Below are 21,236 nucleotides of genomic sequence, written 5' to 3' on the forward strand. Positions count from 1 at the left end.
GTAAAGGAAGACTTAGAGGCAATAAATGTGTCTAATTAGTAACCAAGCTCCAGACATTCTTAGTGTGTCCAGCAATTCCTTCTGATACAAAGTGTTCTCTGTAGACTCCCTTTGGTTTATTGTTAATTTTATAGGGAAGAGTAACCACTTGTGAATTTTCTCATAATATAAAATTCATCTTTCCGTGCAGATCACAACTAGCCTTGCCATTCCTCTTGCCCCCTAGCAGTCCATCAATATTTATACTTACAATGTTGTACAGACACAACTTCTGTACAACACACATATTTACCACTGCTTGTCTAGCATAGCTGTTGGGTAGAAGATCCCGCCCAATTTTCATTTTGTTCAAAATGTATAGTAACTAGGTGTCCCAGAAAGAAAAAAAACAACTTTATTTCACCTTCTTGCTTAACTTAAAAATCAAATTTTTCAGAGTGCCACTTAAATAGGAAGGATTATGGAGACAGACAGACAGTACACTGGGTAGGGTGCTTGCTTGTATATGGAGACCCTAAGGTAGTCCCTGACACTTCATACACTTCCAAACCCCAATGTGGAATGATCCTTGAACTAGGAATAAGCCCTAACTATAGCTGTGTGTGGTCCCCCAAACAACCCAAAATATCAGGAAAAGTCATTTTTAAAAATTGTGTTTCTCAAGTGCTGATTTGGAAAAAAAGGTTATAATAAGGAAGACATGGTTATGTTTAGGTTAGGAAAAAGCATGAATGTCAGAGGCATAAAGCTTTGGATTTCCCCTTATTTGTTTGACAATCTTGATCATACTTAAAATTTGTGAGTCTTAAACTGCTTATCTGTGAAACGGAAATAATGAGAATTTCTATTACATATGGGTTGTTGTGAAAATTAAATAAGAAATAACAAAGTACATCATATAATTTCAAGCATGTAATGAGAACTGAGAAACTATTATATGACAGGTACTTCTAATTATCTTGTAAAATAAATTAAAATATCTTTTTTTGGCAGTTCCTATAGAGACCATTTGATCTTATCTAATTAAATTACTATATCCCCTGAAAACATTGACCCTTTGTGTATGAGATTACAATTAATGTTCAACTCAACGATCTGTTCATCATACAGTTGGTTTTCCTTTGAAGTTTTTCCACTACACGTTGAGTTTCTCCTGGCCTGTATCTTTTTTTTTAATAGAATATAGTACTATATTTTTTTAATAGAATATAGTACTATAATCTTGACTGTTCATCAGGTACTATAATTGAAGATCAAGTGCGACAGCCAGGGGGATAGCACAGGGGTCATGGCACATCTCTTGCATGTGCCTCATCCAGGTCCATTTCCCAGGACTGCACATTTTTCTTTTTTCTTTTTTTTTTTTAATTTTTATTTTATTGAATCACCGTGACAAAAGTTACAGAGCTTTCAGGTTTAAGTCTCAGTCATATAATGATCAAGCCCCCATCTCTTCACCAGTGCACCTGTTCCCCCACCAAGAACCCCAATATATCCCCCTTCTACACCCCCCCGCACCTGAGTGGCTAATGATTTTCACTTTATTCTCTCTATACTTTGGATACATTCAATTTTAGCTCAGTTTACAGTTTAGCTGCATTTCTAGACTTCCCGGATCATAGTCTTTAATGAGCAGAGGGGCCGTGTCGTGTGCTGCTGCTCCGGATCTCATCTGGGCGGAGAGCGTGTTGGTAACACTCCCATCCCATGATCCCTTGCGGGCCACGTCACTGCAAGCTCGTACCTCTGGGTTGTGAGTTCTAGAATATGGCGGACGCCACGTGGGTGCTGCTTCTGCTGCTGCTGCTATCTTCCCAGTGGAAAGAAAGCTTTGGGAGAGAAAATCCTTCCCCCTCCCCGGGCGGCATGGGGTCGTAGCTCAGCTCACAGTCTAGATGCATTTCTATAAGTCTCTGGGTCTGGCCTGTATCTTAAGTCATCCCCTTAACACCAGTGACCAATTGTTAAACTCTAAAGAGTGCGAAAGTGTCTTCAAGGCAAATGCTTTAAGTGTACATTGAACACATGGCCCCAAACAGTCTTTCTCATGGGCAAGAAAGTAACCAATACCCTGAGTGACAAGACAGTTTCCACAATACGAGGCCTGAACTGGTTCCTGGGCCTTCATTCAAGACATGGGTGATGAATCATTCACTAATGGATACAAAGAGGAAGCTGGTGTATTCTAGGAGGCCTGGGTTCCCTGAGTAGTTTCTTTCCACAGAACATACCAGAAACACATATGAGAATAGGACACTCAGTAGGTGATCAGGAAGCAAAGAATAAGAGAAGACTCTTGGGATTCCCCGTCCCTTCTGCCCTCCACCGCCAACATACATTCTTACTGCTTTCCTATCTTCTCACTGAGAGCAGAAAGTGTTGTTAGAATAAATGGTGGGTGCCATTAAGTTTTGTAGGTAGGATACAATCCAATCTGAGTTCCCCATAAGTGGCTTGAGTAGAAGTATCTCCAGTCAGGCTCTAAGCATGAACATGAGCCACTGAGTAGAGAAAAAAGAAATAATACCTGCAAGTCCAAGAGGTGAGAGCACTTCATGTATATTCAGCTTGGCTACAGTGAGAGGCAGGAAAGGAAAATTGTTCAAATCATGGACAGCCTTGTCAGTCAAGTTCAGAAATCAGTCTTTTATCCCAGACATAACTGTAGACTATTTGAAAAGAAAGATCACCCTTGTTTCATTGTCAATGACGACAAGATGGAAGAACAGGGCTGAAGATAGTACCACAGGCACTTGCTCTTGCGTGCAAGGGTTTGGGTGAAGCATTTTACATAAATTAGGATTAGACAATGCTTGTTGCTGTCAAGAGTTGAGAGAAAAAAACAGGAAAAATAGTTTCTCTTGGTTTTAGTAACTAAGAGGTCATTACTGGCCTGGCAGGGATAGTTTCAACCCAGGCAGCAGAGAGGAGCCAACTCATATCAAATAGAAAATGGAATGAGAGATGAGACAGGGGAGACCTTGTGGATAATCAACTTACCCACTGACTAAGAAGCTGGAGAGAGAGAGAGAGAGAGAGAGAGAGAGAGAGAGAGAGAGAGAGAGAGAGAGAGAGAGAGAGAGAGAGAGAGAGGTACATGGAGGAAAGAGAAGATAGAAGATTTTTGAAGCCACTGGGGGAATATCTGACCAACTTGAGGTAAGCCGAATTCTGACCAAAAGCAGGATGTGGGGGTTGATGGTTCACATATGGAAAATTTTGCCACAGGCAAATACTTTCATGGTCTGTCACAATCAGTCCTGACTGTTCACAAAACCCAGGGAAGTTTCAACCCTGTGGTGAAAAGGATTTTAGAGTACTTGCTGCTAGCCTTTGTCTGGATGTACTGTGTCAGTACTGAAAGAGCAGAGAAAATATTTCACTAAATGGATTCCCACGGAGAACACCGGGGCCACCAGAAAGCAAAAAGGGAGAAGGGATTCACTGAGATCTCACACTGAGCCAGTCTGGACATTGCTAAAGCTTATTCTTTCCCCCTCCCCCTCTCTTCCTCATTCTCTCTCACTCTCTCTGTCTCTCTGTCTCTGTTTTTCTCTCTTTCTCCCCCCTCTCTCTCCCTCCTTCTCTTGTTTTCTCTCTCTCTCCTCTCTAACCCTTTCAATCCTCTGGAAGGAAGACAGTAGATTGTCTGAAAATTCTGGGTCACATATAAAAAGCAGGCAGATTCATTGAAAATTCATCAGGTACTTTGAGTGGGGTTGAGCCATATGAAATTGTCATTTTTTTAACATGTAAAAATGTCAAATATTGGTAACACTGTAGCACTGTCATCCTGTTGTTCATCGATTTACTTGAGTGGGCACCAGTAACATCTCCATTGTGAGAGTTGTTACTGTTTTTTGGCATATCGAATACGCCACAGGGAGCTTACCAGGCTCTGCCGTGCGGGCGGGATACTCTCGGTAGCTTGCTGAGATGGAGAGGGACAGAGGAATCGAACCCGGGTCAGCCACGTGCAAGACAAATGCCCTACACGCTGTGCTATCGCTCCAATCTCTCGCTCAGTCAGCTTAACATTCATAAAACAAACCATGATGTCTGACTCTCAGAATGCAGGGTGATCAGTGTGACAGAGCCACCCTCCCCCCCCCAATCAAGATCAAAGTCCCTCAACTTGGGAAAGCTGACATAACCCTGGGCATCTGGGAGATAAAGTCAAATGGTTAGGAAAGACAGGAGGCTTGAGGAAGCCCCAGTGAAGAGCATGAACCTTGGAGCGTGACTAGATGGGAAACCTAACTCTAGTAGGGAAAGTTCCTTAAACTTCTACCCCGCTTCTCATGGGTAAAAAATTAAAGAAGTGATACCACCTCCAAGCCAGCAGAGAACTGTTCACATGTACCAAATACTTGTCATCTGAAAGGTCATTGAGCCAATTCTACCCATAACCAACCTAACATGATACCGGGCACAAACAATGCTCAGCCATTATCTGTACGCTATTATGAACACAAATGAGAGGGAACACAAATCACTGGTGCTCCCCCACTTTATTCCTCTTCCATGTCTGACACGTTTACTATTTTATACTCTTGACATCTGTCCAGGATATCTGTATCCATTATGTTACTCTAAGAGCTCTAAGGCTGAGACCATATTTTCGCCATTTATGGTACAGGTAAGAAAGAAGATAGAGGCAAGATGGCAGCAGGGCCAACAGCCCTGGCCCAGAGACACAGCAGCGAGTCTCAGAAGACAACACAGCGCCAGAGAGCTCTCCAGGCCCCATACTGGGCCAATTTTACTGAGGCACCCTAGGTGAAGCAGGTGCAGTTTCCCTGCCTACTCCAGATGGAATCCCGGTGACCAAGAGCTTCCACAAGCAAGGCCCAGGTATGTGGGTTCCAATACTGAATCTCCAGGCTGCATGGTGGCAGAGGGCCTGGGCTGTCCCTCCCCGGGTCCCCTGCCCAGCAGACTGGCTGTCATGCCCACAACTTGCCTCTGGGCATCATCATAGCACACCAACAGCCCTGGCCTAGAGACTCCCAGTTGAATCCCAAAATGGATTTCTGCCATATAGAGATGTCTCTGGAACCCTACCATTTACAATCTAAAGAAATTTACATTTATAATTGCAGCCATGTGAGCTCTCATGATATTCAAATTAAGCAATAGAAAGTAAATTATCTAGTGTCTGCCCCTGGCAGGCAGGCTTGAATGGTGGTGGGAAATTTCAAGCAAAACATAATGTTCAAAATGAGAGACACAGAGAGAGAGTATTGGGGAAATTATCTGCCACAGAGGCAGGGTGAGGACTGGGATGTGGGTGGTGGAGAAAGTGCACTGGTGGAGGGATGGATGTTTCATTATTGTATGGCTGAATCTCAAGCATGAGAGCTTTGTAACTCTATCTCACAGTGATACAATTAAGAAAAAAATAGTAATGTGGAGTTCATGCCCAATTCAATCAGCTTAATCAATGGCTGAACAAATAGTAGTACTCTTACACTATTTAAAAAAACAAAAAAGAGGTAGCAGTAGAATGATTTCTGAAAGAGAAACTGTCTTTTGTTTAGCAAACATCTAGCTGGATAAATATTTAAAAAGCAGGGAAAGACCTAGATGAAAAAGATGGAGAAACAGAGAGCCCTGTGAAAACAAGAAAAGGTCTCAGGAGATGGGGAAAGCCACAGGGTGGGAAAGCTGGAAGACCCCATTAAACAAGCTGGAAGATCCCATTAAACAGCAAGAGAACGGAGCTCAGGGAGAGAACAAGGTAGGGAGATTCCAAGGGTGGGAAAACAATGCAGATGCTTGGTTGCTCTGTGTCCTAAGGGATGCCAAATAGTAAATATTTACTTTCTTTGTTGATATTTAGTACCTGGCAGGGGAGACACCATGATCACTTTCTTTGTTACATGAGATTATTAGTAATGGTTCCAGTTTAAGAGAAGCAAGATTTGAAATTGTCAGGGCAGAATTCTTTTTTCCTTTTAAGTTTTTTGGTTGGGTTGATAATTATAGAATAGAGATTAATGGGAGAAAAGTGCATTTAATTGGACCAGACATGCTGAACTCTCAGTGTCTGTGTTGCAAGCCATAATATCCAAAAGTAGAGAGAGAGTATGGGGGATATTGTCTGCCATGGAGGCAGGGGGAGGGTAGGAAAGGGGGGATATACCCGGGATATTGGTGGTGGGGAATGTGCACTGGTGGAGGAATGGGTGCTTGATCATTGTGTGATTGTAACCCAAAAATGAAGCTTGTAACTATCTCATATTGATTCGATAAATTTTTTTTTAAAAAACGCATTTAATTTGACATAAAGACAGTGGGCATCCTAAACTAAGGAAAGGGATAGGGTCTCGGGTATCAGAAGGGAGGAAAACAATTCACAGGGCTATGAGAAAAGCGAGTGTTCAGTAAACAGATGTCTGCCAGCCATCATCTCTCTGATGAAAACATTATCTCTGGTTGCTTTTTTCTCAAGAGACTACTTTTCTAAATTTTTTTGTTTTGTTTTGTTTTCTGTGTCAGGGATCAAACCCAACCCTCATATATAAAAAACAAGTTTTCCACCAGTCATCCATATCCTCAACCTATTCTAAGTTCATCTAGCAGTTAAGATAGGGAAGAAGTATTCCTGAGTTTGCTGGTACTTGACTGCCTTCATTTCAAAGTAATGCACGTGCCACTTGGCATATTCTGTGATGGCATAGTCTGCTCCCTTCAAGGATCAATTGTACTCTCAATTATTCAATTAAAAAATTTTTTAAAGAATCAATTATAGGTAAAGAAAGACTTCTTTTTTCATTTTATAGCACTTATGAGATTTCTGGCTCTGCTTTATTTTCCATGAGCAGATGTTTCTTTTGTAATGCATTAAGACTTGACTTTGATGTTCAGAAAGACCATCCCACCCCAGTTCCCATCTGCAGTGACATTCGGCCAAGAACACCCCAGGGTTGGAAAGGTGAAAGGAATGTCATAGAAAAGAGCCACGCTCCTGACTGAGAATGACACAAAGTAAGATGCAGACAAAAGAAGAACTCAGTCGAGATGAAAAATTAAAGCAAAGATGAGCAGAATGACTGGAGGAATCGAGTTTCTTTTCTACCACACAGGAGATTGGTATTATCCAGCTATAAGTGCAATATGTATGTGTTTGTCTGAAGGAAAAATCCAAATTGGCAGGCTGGCAGCAGCCAGATCATCTGATTTGAATCCCAGTTCGGTCTCTTAACATCCACTAAATTAGGATCACTCTCTTCCTCATCTTAAGTCTGTTTCCTCAATTATAAAACAGATAATACTATACACTGCTTCATAAATTGCTGCAACTACTTTTGAAAGGTCGTGTAAATTATTTAGAACACATAAAGGAAACTTTGAACACTTAAGACTTTAATATTTAACACCTAAGGGAAACATGCCAAATATTAGCTACTAATGCCCTGCATCCTTCCCATCTACTTCATTAAACAGATGCATGAGCTATTAACTGGTATTCAAAAAACAATATGGCTTTTGGGATATGGCTGAGTCCCAGAATATGCAATACCGTGAATTTGGTCCCTGGCACCACAAGGCCCCCTGAACACTGAACCATCAGGCTGAGAACTATCAGCCTCAACAACACTAGCACTTCTAAGAGCAACTCCTACAACATCGCAATCATGAGATTCAAACCACAACAGCCAAACTTAAAGATGTGCCCATCAAGGATGCAAGTTGGGAGCAGGGGGACAACGTTGGTGGAGGGAAGTTGATGCTGGTGGTGGGACTGGTGTCAAAATACTGTATTCCTGAAAGTCAGCTATAAAAAGCTTGTTAAATCAAGGACCCTTAATTGTAGCACTGTAGCACTGTTGTCCCGTTGTTCATCGATTTACTCGAGGGGGCACCAGTAACGTCTCCATTGTGAGTCTTGTTGCACGGGGAGCTTGCCAGGCTCTCCGAGAGGGACGGAGGAATTGAACGCAGGTCGGTCACATGCAAGGCAAAGGCCCTACCTGCTGTGCTATCGCTCCAGTCTGGACCCTTAATTAAAAATAAATTAAAAAAACAATAATAGTGAGGTTTTTTGTTTGTATGTAATCAAAGTAAAGAGAAAGTAAGTGAAATTTATCAACTACACAGGCGGGGTGGGGGGTTGGGGGGCGAGGGGTGGGGGGGAGGTTTACTGTGGTTCTTGGTGGTGGAGTATGTGCACTGGTGAAGGGATGGGTGTTTGAGCATTATGTAACTGAGACTTAAGCCTGAAAGCTTTGTAACTTTCAACATGGTGATTCAATAAAAAAAAAAATGGCAATAAATAAAGCCTGAAAAAAAAAGAATCCATTTCATAATTTTATTTGCACATTGTCTTTGTATATTTATCTCTCTATAAGCAAGATAAACTCATAGAGTCATAGCTAAATTATACTACTGATTAAATAGGGTAAAGGGAAGCTGGAAGAGCCTAAATATTATTTTGGAAATTGGCAACACAAATGCTTATATTACCAATAAATTATATATTCTCACTAAAAAAATAATAAAAAAATAAATTTAAAAAAAAAAAGAGTAGAGATGCTCTTGTACCCACCATCAGGGATTTGTGCTTCCCACTGCAAGTCTTTTTTTTTTCTTTTCTGAAATTCAAGTCCCTGTACTGCGTCATGATCATCACTGTCCTGAATCTTATTACTAATGCCCCACCCCAGACCTTCTGACTCAGTAGACTTAGGTTCTGTTTAAAGTTTAAGAATTAATGTATTATGGAGGAATATAGAGGGGAGTGGCGCAGATAACAAGGAGTTGAAAACATGGGGCTGGATAATCCAAATCTCCGGGAAGTTCCTTATATGCAATCCAATTGATCATGTCCCACCACCCAATCAAATAGCAGGAGCTAAAGGGGCAGGGATGTTAGGTCTTTGGATGGTGGCTGGGAATTCCAATTAGTCCATCATATACATATATCATCCACTTGGACAGAACTTGGTCAGATACTTGCTTGAACAAGTATCCCAAGTATCACCCTCCCATCACTGCTAAATTGGCTTGTCCAAAATAAAACAAGAATAAGCCATGGTACAGACTGGGGAATGTAGCTCACTGGTAGAGGACACTCTTTGAACGAGGCCTGGATTTGATCAGCAAGAAAAATAAACAATAACCAATAAAGGTATTGCATGTAGAGTAAATGTGAAGATATTCTTTGTACTGTTCGATGCACGTATTTGTATGTATTCCCACATAGCAGAGCCTGGCAAGCTCCCCATGGCGTATTCGATATGCCAAATACAGTAAGAATTACAAATTACAGGACTCATTCCCCCGACCCTGAAAGAGCCTCCAGTCATTGGGAAAGACTAGTAAGGAGAGGATGCTAAAATCTCAGGATTGGGACGAATGGAGACGTTACTGGCGCCCGTTCGAGCAAATCGATGAACAACGGGATGACAGTGATACAGTGATACACTGGGTCATAGGATGGGCACAACCTGATTGATATGTAACCAATGAGATAGCAGAAATAGCTAAGGGGCTGGATTATGAAACCTATATAAACCCAGGTTCCTGCCTAGAAGGAGGAAGAGGGAGGCAGCGGTTGAGGTTGCTGTCTAGGATGCAGAAGTGGCTAATCCTGCCGATGCTGCAGGTCACCACTAAAGTCGGCCAGCGGAGATGTACCTTTCCTGGGCTATAAAACTGTTACAACAACAGAGACATCCAGCAGTCTGCGTGCTAAGCTTATACACAGTCCACAAAAAATTCCAACTCAGGTTTTCTGTAATAAATGCTCTCTTTGCTCCAGGATGGTGGGTTAGAACTCCTTTTAGACCTTCCTTGTGCACGCCAATTTAATTATATCTCCTAATAACAAATATGTTCCAGAAACCATTTCATCAGAGTCTTCTATGATAAGGAATACACTGAACCTATCCATTTTCCTTCTTCCTCCCTCTCTCCTTCCCTCCCTCCCTCCCTCCCTCTCTCTCTCCCTTCCTTCCTTCCTTCCTTCCTTCCTTCCTTCCTTCCTTCCTTCCTTCCTTCCTTCCTTCCTTCCTTCCTTCCTTCCTTCCTTCCTTCCTTCCTTCCTTCCTTCCTTCTTGTACCTACGGGATAGACCCAGCCATTCAGTTATTCATCACTTCTCCTGCTTCTAGTGCCTAGTCTTTATTCACTTTACCATCATGACTCCTTCCAAAAGAGGGAATTATCTATAACGTTTTTTATCAACATCTTTCCCAATATTCCTGACTCAAGGGGATTTTTGGACCCAGCAAATGATTCTGATATGACCAGCTCTGCTCATCCCATGTTCTAGAACTTGGGCCTTTTTCAGGGCTCAGAATCTTGGTTTTCAGTGACATTTACAGAACAGCTAAGCCTGCCCACTGAAAAGCATCCAGGGCTTGGCGGGCTGCAGTGGGGCTGGCTGGTCTCCAGTACTTGGCAAACACTATAGCCCATTAAATGTCACTGAAGTCTTTGTTTGGTTTTAAATTGAAAAATTGCTAGAGTTATGAGAGCTTACAAGCTTTATGTGGGGGACAGAAAAAAAAATATCCCCCCTTTACTTGGTCTCTGCATTTCCTCAATTTTACTAGGTATCACAAACTGCTCTCTGAGCCCGCTCCCTATTTATTCATCCCTCGACCCCATTAACAGGCACCCTATAGCCACGGTGCCCATGACCACAAGCAGGTTTCCAGAACCCATCTTGCTGGTGAGAAAGAATGTGGCACCATTACGAATGCACAGCAGATCTGACCTAGCTACAGTCCGCTTGCACATTTTCCCAGGATCCTCTACACTCCTCTTTTCTCCTCTTCTTAAAAGGGCCGTTCATGCTTATTTGTATACAAACATCCCCTGCCCACAGAATCCTTGTCTGCCTCTTAAAATTAAAAGGGCATTCAAGGGCACTGAGTCTAGACTGCTTTCGGGCTGATAAATGATGGCTCCCGTGGTACACACAACATAAGCAGAAGCAAGCAACTGTCCCCAAGTTCTTCAGAGGGCAAGCTCAGAGGAAGCATCCCTGCCTTGTGCCCTTTCCTTGCTCACATGATCTCCCCTTGACGGAATTCAGAGCACAGACCATGAGTAGTCTTCGTAGGTGTCTTTCTTTCTTTCTTTTCTTTTTTTTTTTGCTTTTTGGGTCACACCCGGCAATGCACAGGGTTACTCCTGGCTCTGCACTCAGGAATTACCCCTGGCTGTGCTCAGGGGACCATATGGGATGCTAGAAATCGAACCCGGGTCGACCGAGTGCAAGGCAAACACCCTACCCGCTGTGTGCTATTGCTCCAGCCCCTGTGTTGTTTTTTTTTTTCCCATAGGTGTCTTTCTTTCCAGCTCCAGCCTGGCCTAAAGTTTTCTCATATACAATATTATGGATCCAAATGGGTCATCATTTTTTTCTGTTGCTCAGCCAACTCCCTTCAGCTAGCAAGTTTCAATTCTGGAACTTAGGACACCGTGATCTTTGTGCAAGTGTGAGCATGTGAGCGCCTGTGTGGCGTGATCCAGGAGGACCCAGCCCTCCTATTCCATTTGCTAACATTTAGGTCAGGAACAGGCAGGGTCTTGGGTATTTCATGAAATGAACTTCACCAAACAGGATGGGACACAGATGCCTGCCAAGAAGACCAGGGCTCACAATGGTTGACCTAGCAGGGCTGAAAAAAAGCATTCTCAGTGGCCGAGGCCTTGATCACACCCCATTTGTCTCTAAGCACTTAGGTTTTTGTTTTGTTTTACAACTGGGAAGAGGAAAAAATAGGTTAAACCAAAAATGTCCTGGTTTTTCTGCCCAACCAGCAGTTACTATAATAGGTCTGTCTCCCCAAAACATCCCTCATCACTTCTTTGCTCCTCCTCCGCCCCACTATTAACAGCTTGGCACTAACTAGGAAGTTGTAGGGACTGAAGTGAAAAGTCCAGATTTGGCCCCACACAGGCTACCCTGTGAAATACATCATAGACCTTTTTTTTCATTATTATTATTGAATTGTTGTGAGATACAGTTACAAAGTTGTTCATGATGTTGTTTCAGTCATACAATATTCTAACATCCATCTCTCCACCAATGTCCATTTCCCACCACCAATGTCCCCAGTTTCCCTCCTGCTATACACGCCTATGTGCCTGCCATAGCTGGCACTTTTCTTCTCTTTCTCTCTCTTCTCTCTCTCTCCTTTTGGGCATTATGCTTTGCAACACAGGTACTGAAAGGTTATTGCATATATCCCTTTACCAACTTTCAGCACTCAGTTCTTGTCCAGAGTGATTATTCCCAACTATCACTGATAGACCTCTTTAGCAATCAACTGTCAACCAATATACAAAACATGGCGATTCCCACCAATGCCAGTTTCTTTTTCCCATCCCTGACAATATGACTGCATTCCCCCCACACAAAGTCATTTTTATTATAATGAGGGAGGCAGATTCTATAATAATGACTCTTTCAAAGGATGAATATCTGATGGTGAATTTAGGGTCTCAGAAACAAGTCTAAGAAGGAACATTGTCACATCAGGCAAGTACAGTGTCAACTCAACAGGCAAAGGAGACTGAATACAACATGAGTTTGAGAAGCTCAAGCAAGAGGGGGGAGATTTAGTAGGTCAAAATTCCAGGAGCAGATGAAATTTTCATAGATATAAGCATGGCCATAAATCAGAATGCAGTGGCTTGTATAAACAGGCTTGAATCTCCAGCTATCACACAGTGAGCTTATAGTGAACTTAAGCATGCACCTGTTGAGTTTGTCCTGTGGGTCTCTTCCTAAACCTTTGCCAATGCCTCTATTCTATCTTTGTCCTTCTAATAACTCCTACTCCCTCTTTTGTGTTCCGCATTCTGTTTCATCCCAAACCTTTCACCAACTCTCAGCTTCCCTTGTGATGACCTCATCTGAAAGATGGCATGAAAGACCATGCACAGAGGACAGTGCATAGAGAATCACCAATCCATCAAGAAAGAACCTCACCACCCGAGAGAGAAAAAGCAATGTCACTGCTTTTCCAGAGCGTTCCATGCTGATGAAAAAATTAGTCACGGAAATCCATTCCTTACCCTTCTCATGGGTTGAACTGATTATGCCCAGAAAGTCACCTTTCATTTTTAACCTAACGAAAACAGCAGACAAGTTTAAAGGAGAGATAAAGCTTCCTTCTAGCCTTCCCCATATGTTCTTTATTTTTCCCTTCTGCCACTTGCATGATTCTTTGGAATAGAGTATGTAGAAAGAAGGAACTATTGTTTTTGTATGAGTGAAACTCAAATTCATTCCATATGGCATTTTGCTTTTAGAAACTGATGACAATTATTGTTAAGAAAACTGCTATGCATGTGTTAGTTCTTTGAGCTTGGCTTTCCTATCATGTACCTCCGACACTGGAGTCATTCAATGCCCACAGTCCCTGTCATTTAATCCCAGACCAGACAGGAAATTCAGAGTATATCTCTCAGAAAGTTCATAAGAGGCTGTCACATAGGCCCTTAATGAGGATGAATACCCACCTCTCTATTGGAAACCATCTAGCTGAACTTGGTTGCCTTTGTGCATGGACAATGAATATCCAAAAACAGAAAATGCCCTTCCCTGGAAAGGTAGCTGGGTTATGTGAACATTGTCAAGTTTAAGCTTCTCTGAATAGCTTTGGAGGTGATCCCTCTTACTTTACCTTTTGTCAATCCCTGACTTGAACCAGGTCATCACTTATAAGTTCCCACCCTGTGTGTTTTCCCAGCACCTTTGTGCAAAGTAGCCTTGATGAAAAAGTCCTATTTTCCCCCCTGGACACATGTCAACCAAGGGAATTATTACTTCTGTCAGTAATGATTCACTCAGCAGAGTTGCCTTTAGAAGCTTGAATATGACCATGATTCAGAACATGGTGCCTTCAAGACCAAAGAGATCTAAAGTCAAATCTCTGTGCATTCTTCAAAGCCCCCCTTTAAAGCTTTGGTTTCGTCTTGCACAAAAGGGAGTCAGAACATCAGACTTAGGGGTGTTATGGGCGGAGGGCTCTATATAGGACTGGTACATAGTGAGCCCTCCAATCCAGAGACTGTTTCCATTGCTTCCTGATTTTTCCACACTTTCCTTTCATCGGAGACAGGGATGTGTTTCCATCCCTCTCCTTCTCTGTGTATGCTACTGTTTCATGGACTCTAGTGATAAGTGTCATTGGAGGCAGTAAACTGTACCCAACTTGAGTACATGGTTTGATGAGTCTTTTCAAAGGGAGATCCTGTGCATACCTGTGGTAAGGACCAGCTCTATCACTTCTAAAGACTTCCTCCCAATTAATCTTCACAGTTTTAACCCCAGAAAGCAACAGAGACAGAATGGCCAGAGATATTGTCTTCCAGAGCTTTGTTCAAGCAACAAATGTGTCTCATTCTGGGAATCTCTGTGCTTCACTCACTCAACATGATGCACTGGGATCCTTTACCAGTGTGGTACTTGCTTCCTTGTCACTATTTTTTACTGTTACATACTATTTTTTACTGTTATATACTATTTTTTTACTGTTATTATAATTTATTTGATTCTTCTACTAGGCTGTGAGGCCCTCCAAGATTGTTTCTTCCTCCTTTAGTTCCTAAGTAGGCACTCAGATAGTGTTAGGATGAAGATGGGATGGAAAAGGGAGGGAGTTGTCATGGCGACAACCTTATGTGCTGACCCCCCTCCCGCCAAGGTACAGTGAGTGCTCACGTTCCCGGCAGAGCCCCATCCACAAGCACTTACAGCAACCAGTCCACAGCCACCAGCAGGCTGATGTCCTCCGTTGGCAGGCCCACGGCAGTCAGAATGAGAAGCATGGTGACCAGGCCAGCACTGGGGATACTGGCTGCGCCAACACTCGCCAGCGTGGCCGTGAGGCTGTGAGAACAGACAGATTCAGGTCATGGAAAGATGAAAAGCACTTGGGAAAAAAAACACCACGTCTGGCAATTTTGAACTCTTATTTTTCCCAGAAGTCATAAACTTCCTTTACCACACCCCCCGAAAAGAAACAGGGGACCTAAACCCAAGTCTATTTCGATTCTATTCATCTGTGATAGAGGCCTACAGATAGATTCATAGATTGGACCTTATCCCCTCACGACATCCAGTTAGCAAAATATATCACAGGGCTCAAGGACGGGAAGTGCGGCTCTCAATGCAGGCAAGGAAATATTAAGGCAGAAAAACAAATCACACTTAATCCTCCCACAGGAATACCCCCGCATTCATTTCTGCTTACGCATTTATGTCTCTGTGAGCACAGTGAATTTTTGACTATGTGGCAAGAGTCTAAGGAGACCATGGCCTGTGTTAATACGAGATCTCAGAATTGCAAATATACAGACCCAAAGAGAGTAGACATCAGGGGAACAAATCAACAGATTCAAAATGGATGAAGCTTCAAATTTCTGAGTGTTTTACGATGGGCTGGAAAATACATTATTCCTCAACAGGGTGCCAAGAAATGATAATGATATATAAGGAAGCTTTGTTTCCCTGAAGCATCTCATTATTTCCCTTCTAAGAAATGCCACGGGCACACCCAGCACTTTTTGTGATATTGTCTTGAGAGGAGAGTTAATCTGGGGCCATAGGCCCCTGTCTAAACACCAGGGGTATCTATGGTCCAGCAAAGGGGTGTTGACATTCATTTGTCTCTTTGGATGCCCTTTATAAAAATTATCATTTCTAAACAGAGTAATGGTGCTGAAAATAGAGACCCCCACCAATCTGCTTTCACATGTGCTAAAAATAAAGAAGGACTTTTTTTTTTTCTTTTTGGGTCACACTAGGCAATGCTCAGGGGTTACTCCTGGCTCTGCACCTCAGGAATTACTCCTGGCGGGACTTGGGGGGCCATATGGGATGCTGGGAATCAAACCTGGGTCAGCCGCATGCAAGGCAAACGTCCTGCCTGTTGTGCTACTGCTCCAGCCCCAAGAGAGGCTTCTTTCTTTTTTGGGTCACACCTGGTGATGCACAGGGGCTATTCCTGGCTCTGCACTCAGGAATTACCCCTGGCGGTGCTCAGGGGACCATATGGGATGCTGGGAATCGAACCTGGTTGGCCGCATGCAAGGCAAACGCCCTACCTGCTATGCTATTGCTCCAGCCCCAGGGGCTTCTTTCTTGAAGTTAAACAATCCTAGAGTTTCTAGAGTGGGTCCTCCAGGTGCAAATTAAGAATGAGGCTGATAATCATTTCTAACCAAGTTCAAGTTCAGACTATTGGTGTAACCAAACTCAGAGTCATGGGATTTTACCATTGGGAAGAACCTGAATTCACTTAATCTCACCAACAAAGGAACAAAGACCCCAGTAAATGGTAGTTTATGCTGTTTTCTCCATACTGCCATCCTGCCATGTTTAGATCTAACATTATAGAGACGAAGCACCATGCAAGGTTAAATCCATAACACACAAAGGTTTTTGTTTATGGAACACACCTGACTGTGCTCAGGGATTACTCCTGGCTGTGTGCTCAGGGACTACTTCTGTTAGTACTCTGTAAGTGGTAATGGGAATCAAACTCAAGTTGATCATATGCAATATAAGTACCAAACCCACTGCACTATCTCTCTGGCCCCATAGCAGGGTTTAAAGACCTCCATTTCCCTGAGTTCAACTGGGTGACAGGAAAGAGTAAGAGTGTAATAAAGGTTCTGGGATTGAGTGAATCTGAGTTCAAGTATTAGATCTGCCACTAGTTACACACATGAGTTTGGAAAACCGATTTAACAGCTTTGTGCCTTGGCTTATTAATATGTAAAAAGTAGTGGTGTCTACTTCATAGGCTAACTCATGGGCTCACCAGAAACTAGCAAGTAAAACACATTAAAAAAGAGTCACATTAAAATTCTCCCATGATTATGAACTTTTATACTTATTAAAACAGGGCAAGGCAAGATGGCTTTTCAGTGAAAACTTCCTACTAAAGATAGATAAATAGAAAGTGGGAATTCTCACTCATTTATTCAAGATGAATAGAACACCAGAGAAGGGGAAATTCCCAAGGTCTAACGATCTTGGCCTTGACAATTTTATTTACACCATTTGCTTCTCTTATGAGTCACTCTTACACATTCCTTGCACCATGGCCACATTGTTAGGTCAACTCTTGGTTGTACGAGGCAAAATTGCACAAGGAAAATGCTTCATTCCGTATCCAAACAATACCAGAATTCTACCATGTGGGGGGATCTGTGGAACGCTAAGTCCTGAAATAGCTTTCCAGGAAGGGATATCCTTTCAATCCCTTTCTCCCTTTTTGCTTTCCCTATCTTTCCACTCGCAGGCTCACATGTCCAGGGAAGTTTCTTGGACACTGTGAAACTTTATGCATGGACCATTAAGGCTACAGAAGCTCAGTAACCATACAAAGAGCACAAAGTAGCAAGGGCTGCCTCCAGGAGGAAGCCATGAGTTGGAAGGAGGAGAAACTAAGGGTCCCAGAGCTTAAACATGACGCTCTGGAATTTAAACACTCACTTTGCTTGATTCCAATGCAGGCTGTCTTCCACTGTCCCTCAGTCCTACCCTACATGAAAAACTATAAGTTAATAAATCCCCATATCTTGGTCACTGTTTGATTCTAAGTTCTCATAGTGTTGTAAAAGTGGTGAGAAATGTGTTTGCCTTTGAGTTAAAGAGACTCAAAGGCACTATATTTCATCTTTGCTTGCTCAGAGGCTTCATTAAGAAAGCCCTATTTGGGGGCTGGAGCAACAGTACAGCAGGTAAGGCACTTGCCTTGCATGTGGCCGTTCCGGGTCCAGGTTCAATCCCCAGCACCCCATATGGTCCCCCCAAGCTCACCAGGAGTGATCCCTGAGCACAGGTCCAGGAGTATGCCCAGAGCACTTCTGGGTGTGTCCCCCAAACAAAAACAAACAAACAAACAGAAAGAAGCCCTATTTCTTTGTGTTTAATGCCATGGACATGTCATCTGCTAGGGCCTGGCTTAGAAGGCTTGTTACTCTAACCAAGTTCACAGCGGGCAACACCCTTTCATGCCCAAGGAATATTATATAATGTTGAGCATCAATAACATTTATTTATCTTTTGTTTTTGTGCCCAGGGCTTACTCTTGGTTCTGTCCTCAGGGATCACTCCTCACCAACCATGCTTGGGGGACCATATGGGCCACCAGGGAGCAAACTCAAGTCAGCCATATGCATGGCAAGCCCCCTAGCCACTGCACCGTCTCTCTGGCTCCATTAATACCAAACATTTTTTGACAGATAACTGTTTTGACAGATGACAGCACCATGCTGCCAACCACCTCAGAATGTGTGAAAGATGTCTTCATGGTACAATGAGGAAACTGAGGCTTCCCTGCAATCCTACTATGGACTGAGGTATGTTTTCCTGTAAACATTTCACTGTTTTCCTTAAACTTAATTTTATTTTTATAAAGTTGTTCACAATAATTGGTTACATTCAACATTCCACCAGCAATCCCACCAACATTACACCTTCCCACCACTTGTATTCGAATTTTCCTATGACCACCCAAGGCTGCACCAAAAGCAGATCCTAAATAGTGTTTCTTTCACTGTTGAATCCCTGATGTCTAAAGTATGATACATGAAGATAAGGCCTTGGGAGGTAATATGGTCAGGAGGGTGGGGTCTTCTTGTTAGGATTAATTTCCTTCTTAGAGGAGATATGAGAGAGCTTTGTCTCCAGGCACTAAGAAAAAGCCATGAGTATACATTAAGGAGTGGTCATAGGCAAGATAAGAAAGGGATATTCACCAGAATAGAATTTTCTGGAACCTTGACTTTGGATGTTCCATCCTCCAGAATAATGAGAAATTTTTTAAAGTTTATTAAAAGTTTATCACTTGAGACATTCAGTCCAGGATATTTTGTAATAGCAGCCTGATGTGAGTACATACTTTTGAGAATTATTTAAGGATTAGATGCATTCATATATACAAGCTAACACTATCTTTAAAGTGATGAAATGCAACTTAAAGAAGCAATCCATTTCTTATGACCAACTGAGAAAGTTTTGAATTTTTTGTTTCAGTGTTTGGGACTAAACCCAGGTCTAGTTTTGAATACTTTCTTTTTCTTTTTCTTGTTTTTCAGTTTTTGTTCTTGGTTTTGGTGTTTGGGTCACAACCAGTAGTGCGAAGGTCTTACTCCTGGCTGTGCACTCAGGGATCACCCCTGACAGTGATTTGGGGACCATGTGTGTTGCCAGGGAACCAGCCCAGATAGTTTTGAAAATTTTTAATAATAAATACATATGGCAAAATGACTTAGATAAAAACAAAAATATGTGCTATCTTACTTGCAATAACATGGGTGTATATAACATACTGAGAAGTATCTTCTTTCTAATATCTCATTTTTGTCATCATCCCCCAAAGAGCTGAAAGGAACATTTTTTAATGACAAGAGAATCTGGATATAGTAGTCAGCTGATGCTGGTCACAGTTGGAGCCTCGTGAACTCATTACTGATGGTGTTGTCTTGGAAACACTACAGAGCCCTTAAAGCCTGTGATTCCTCTATCCCATTTATCAAATGGGCTTGGGCATAATCACCATGGAACACTACAGGATTATTAAGAAAGTAAATCGCATCACATTTCTGAAGCAATTTCACATGTGTCACACAAACAGAAGGTACCAATAATAACTTGCTTTTCTTCTGTCTCAGTCATTTCCCTTTGAGTCTGCCAATAATTCTGCTTCTGTTATTTTCTTCATCATTTTTTTATTTCCTGCTACCAGAACAGAAAGTCAAGTGGCTCCTGTAAAAATGGAAATTGTGTGGCAGAGGACCCGACAACAGTACTCCATCCCTCCCTGTCCACTCACCTCACTGTCACAATCTGGCCCCCATCCAGGACAACACCATTCATTTGGGCAATAAAGATTGCGGCCACCGCTTCATAAAGGGCTGTTCCATCCATGTTAATGGTTGCTCCAACAGGGAGGACAAATCTGGTCACACGTTTATCAATCCCCAAATTTTCTTCCAGGCAACGGAAGGTGACAGGCAAAGTTCCAGCACTGAGAGACAGAGAGACAGAGAGAGGGAGAGAGAGAGGGAGGGAGGGAGAGAGAGAGAGAGAGAGAGAGAGAGAGAGAGAGAGAGAGAGAGAGAGAGAGAGAGAGAGAGAGAGAGAGAGAGGGAGAGAGGGAGAGAGAGATTATTTCAACTTTAGAAAAGCAAAACAAAAGAGAAATTGAAATGCCACCACAATGGTTCTGTTCTTCCAACAACGCTAAGTCATGCCAAAACAACCACCACCAACAGGAAAAGACCAATATATGAAGCCACTGAAAGCTGATGATTTGGAGGCTCAATTTCAATCTTATTTAGATGCTAATAAGCAAAACATTTTGTTGGCTCTGTTTCAAAGTCTTGTTTTCCTTTGCTCACTCACTGTTCCCATTCTTTGATTAAGTATCGAAGCCCAGCTAAGATTCTACATTAGTTGGACTGCAAAAAAGGAACGTTTTATCAGAAAAGAATTAGCTACCAATAATGAGATGGAATGAGGGATTTTGAACGACTCAGAATTGTATGCTACTTACACTGTTTCCTACCAAATAACTACATGGATTGCAGCTTATCTTTGAGAACTGTCCTTGAGCTCAGTCTGTCCATTTTGAAAATGCTAGACACACATAATCAGTGCCAATCAGCATGAACCCAGGTTGCTAAAAATTCACCAGGCGCTCTCACAGAGAGTCCTACTTCCTGATCAATGAACGGCCATCAGTCAACTGTACAATCTCTCCAACTATATAGGGCAAAAAAGCACTTGCTTTGTTGTTTATCAAAAGTTCCACAGAGAGTGACTTCACTCCACCTTCTCCCAGGTGGGGGGAATGGTAATTCTTGACCACATGACCCACCTTCAAAGGCCAGAATCCCTGACATATCCATGTGCCTCTTAGAATAGGAATTCGTGGGAATAAGGGTGACACAGGGGCTACTAGAATATTATTTTCATATGGACAAAGGTGCCTGTGAAGGTAAGTGGATTTGCTTCAAAGTTTAATATCAAAAGCAATGCATGGGGGCTGGGGCAATAGCACAGCAGGTAGGGCGTTTGCCTTGCACGCAGCCGACCCGGGTTCGATTTCCAGCATCCCATATGGTCCCCTGAGCACGGCCAGGGGTGGTTCCTGAGTGCAGAGCCAGGAGTGGCCCCTGTGCATCGCCGGGTGTGACCCAAAAAGAAAAAAAAAAGCAATGCATGAACATGTAAAGTGCCTTGGAAGTGCTCT

The 21,236-nt window shown here is 42.6% G+C and overlaps 1 protein-coding gene across 2 annotated transcripts in view; it reads right to left on the minus strand.

Annotated features, from left to right (window-relative positions):
* SLC1A2 (solute carrier family 1 member 2) overlaps nucleotides 1-21,236 on the minus strand; it is a 176,179-nt gene that overhangs the window by 14,056 nt on the left and 140,887 nt on the right. For both annotated transcript variants that reach the window (XM_004607905.3, XM_055141955.1), the window contains exons 8-9: nucleotides 19,815-20,009; nucleotides 14,723-14,857 (exon numbers count right to left, since the gene is read on the minus strand). In XM_004607905.3, the coding sequence (XP_004607962.1) occupies nucleotides 14,723-14,857; nucleotides 19,815-20,009 (330 nt within the window). The remainder of the gene's footprint in view (nucleotides 1-14,722; nucleotides 14,858-19,814; nucleotides 20,010-21,236) is intronic.

The sequence above is a fragment of the Sorex araneus genome, chromosome 6 (assembly GCF_027595985.1).
Source record: "Sorex araneus isolate mSorAra2 chromosome 6, mSorAra2.pri, whole genome shotgun sequence".
NCBI classification, from domain to species: Eukaryota; Metazoa; Chordata; class Mammalia; order Eulipotyphla; family Soricidae; genus Sorex; species Sorex araneus.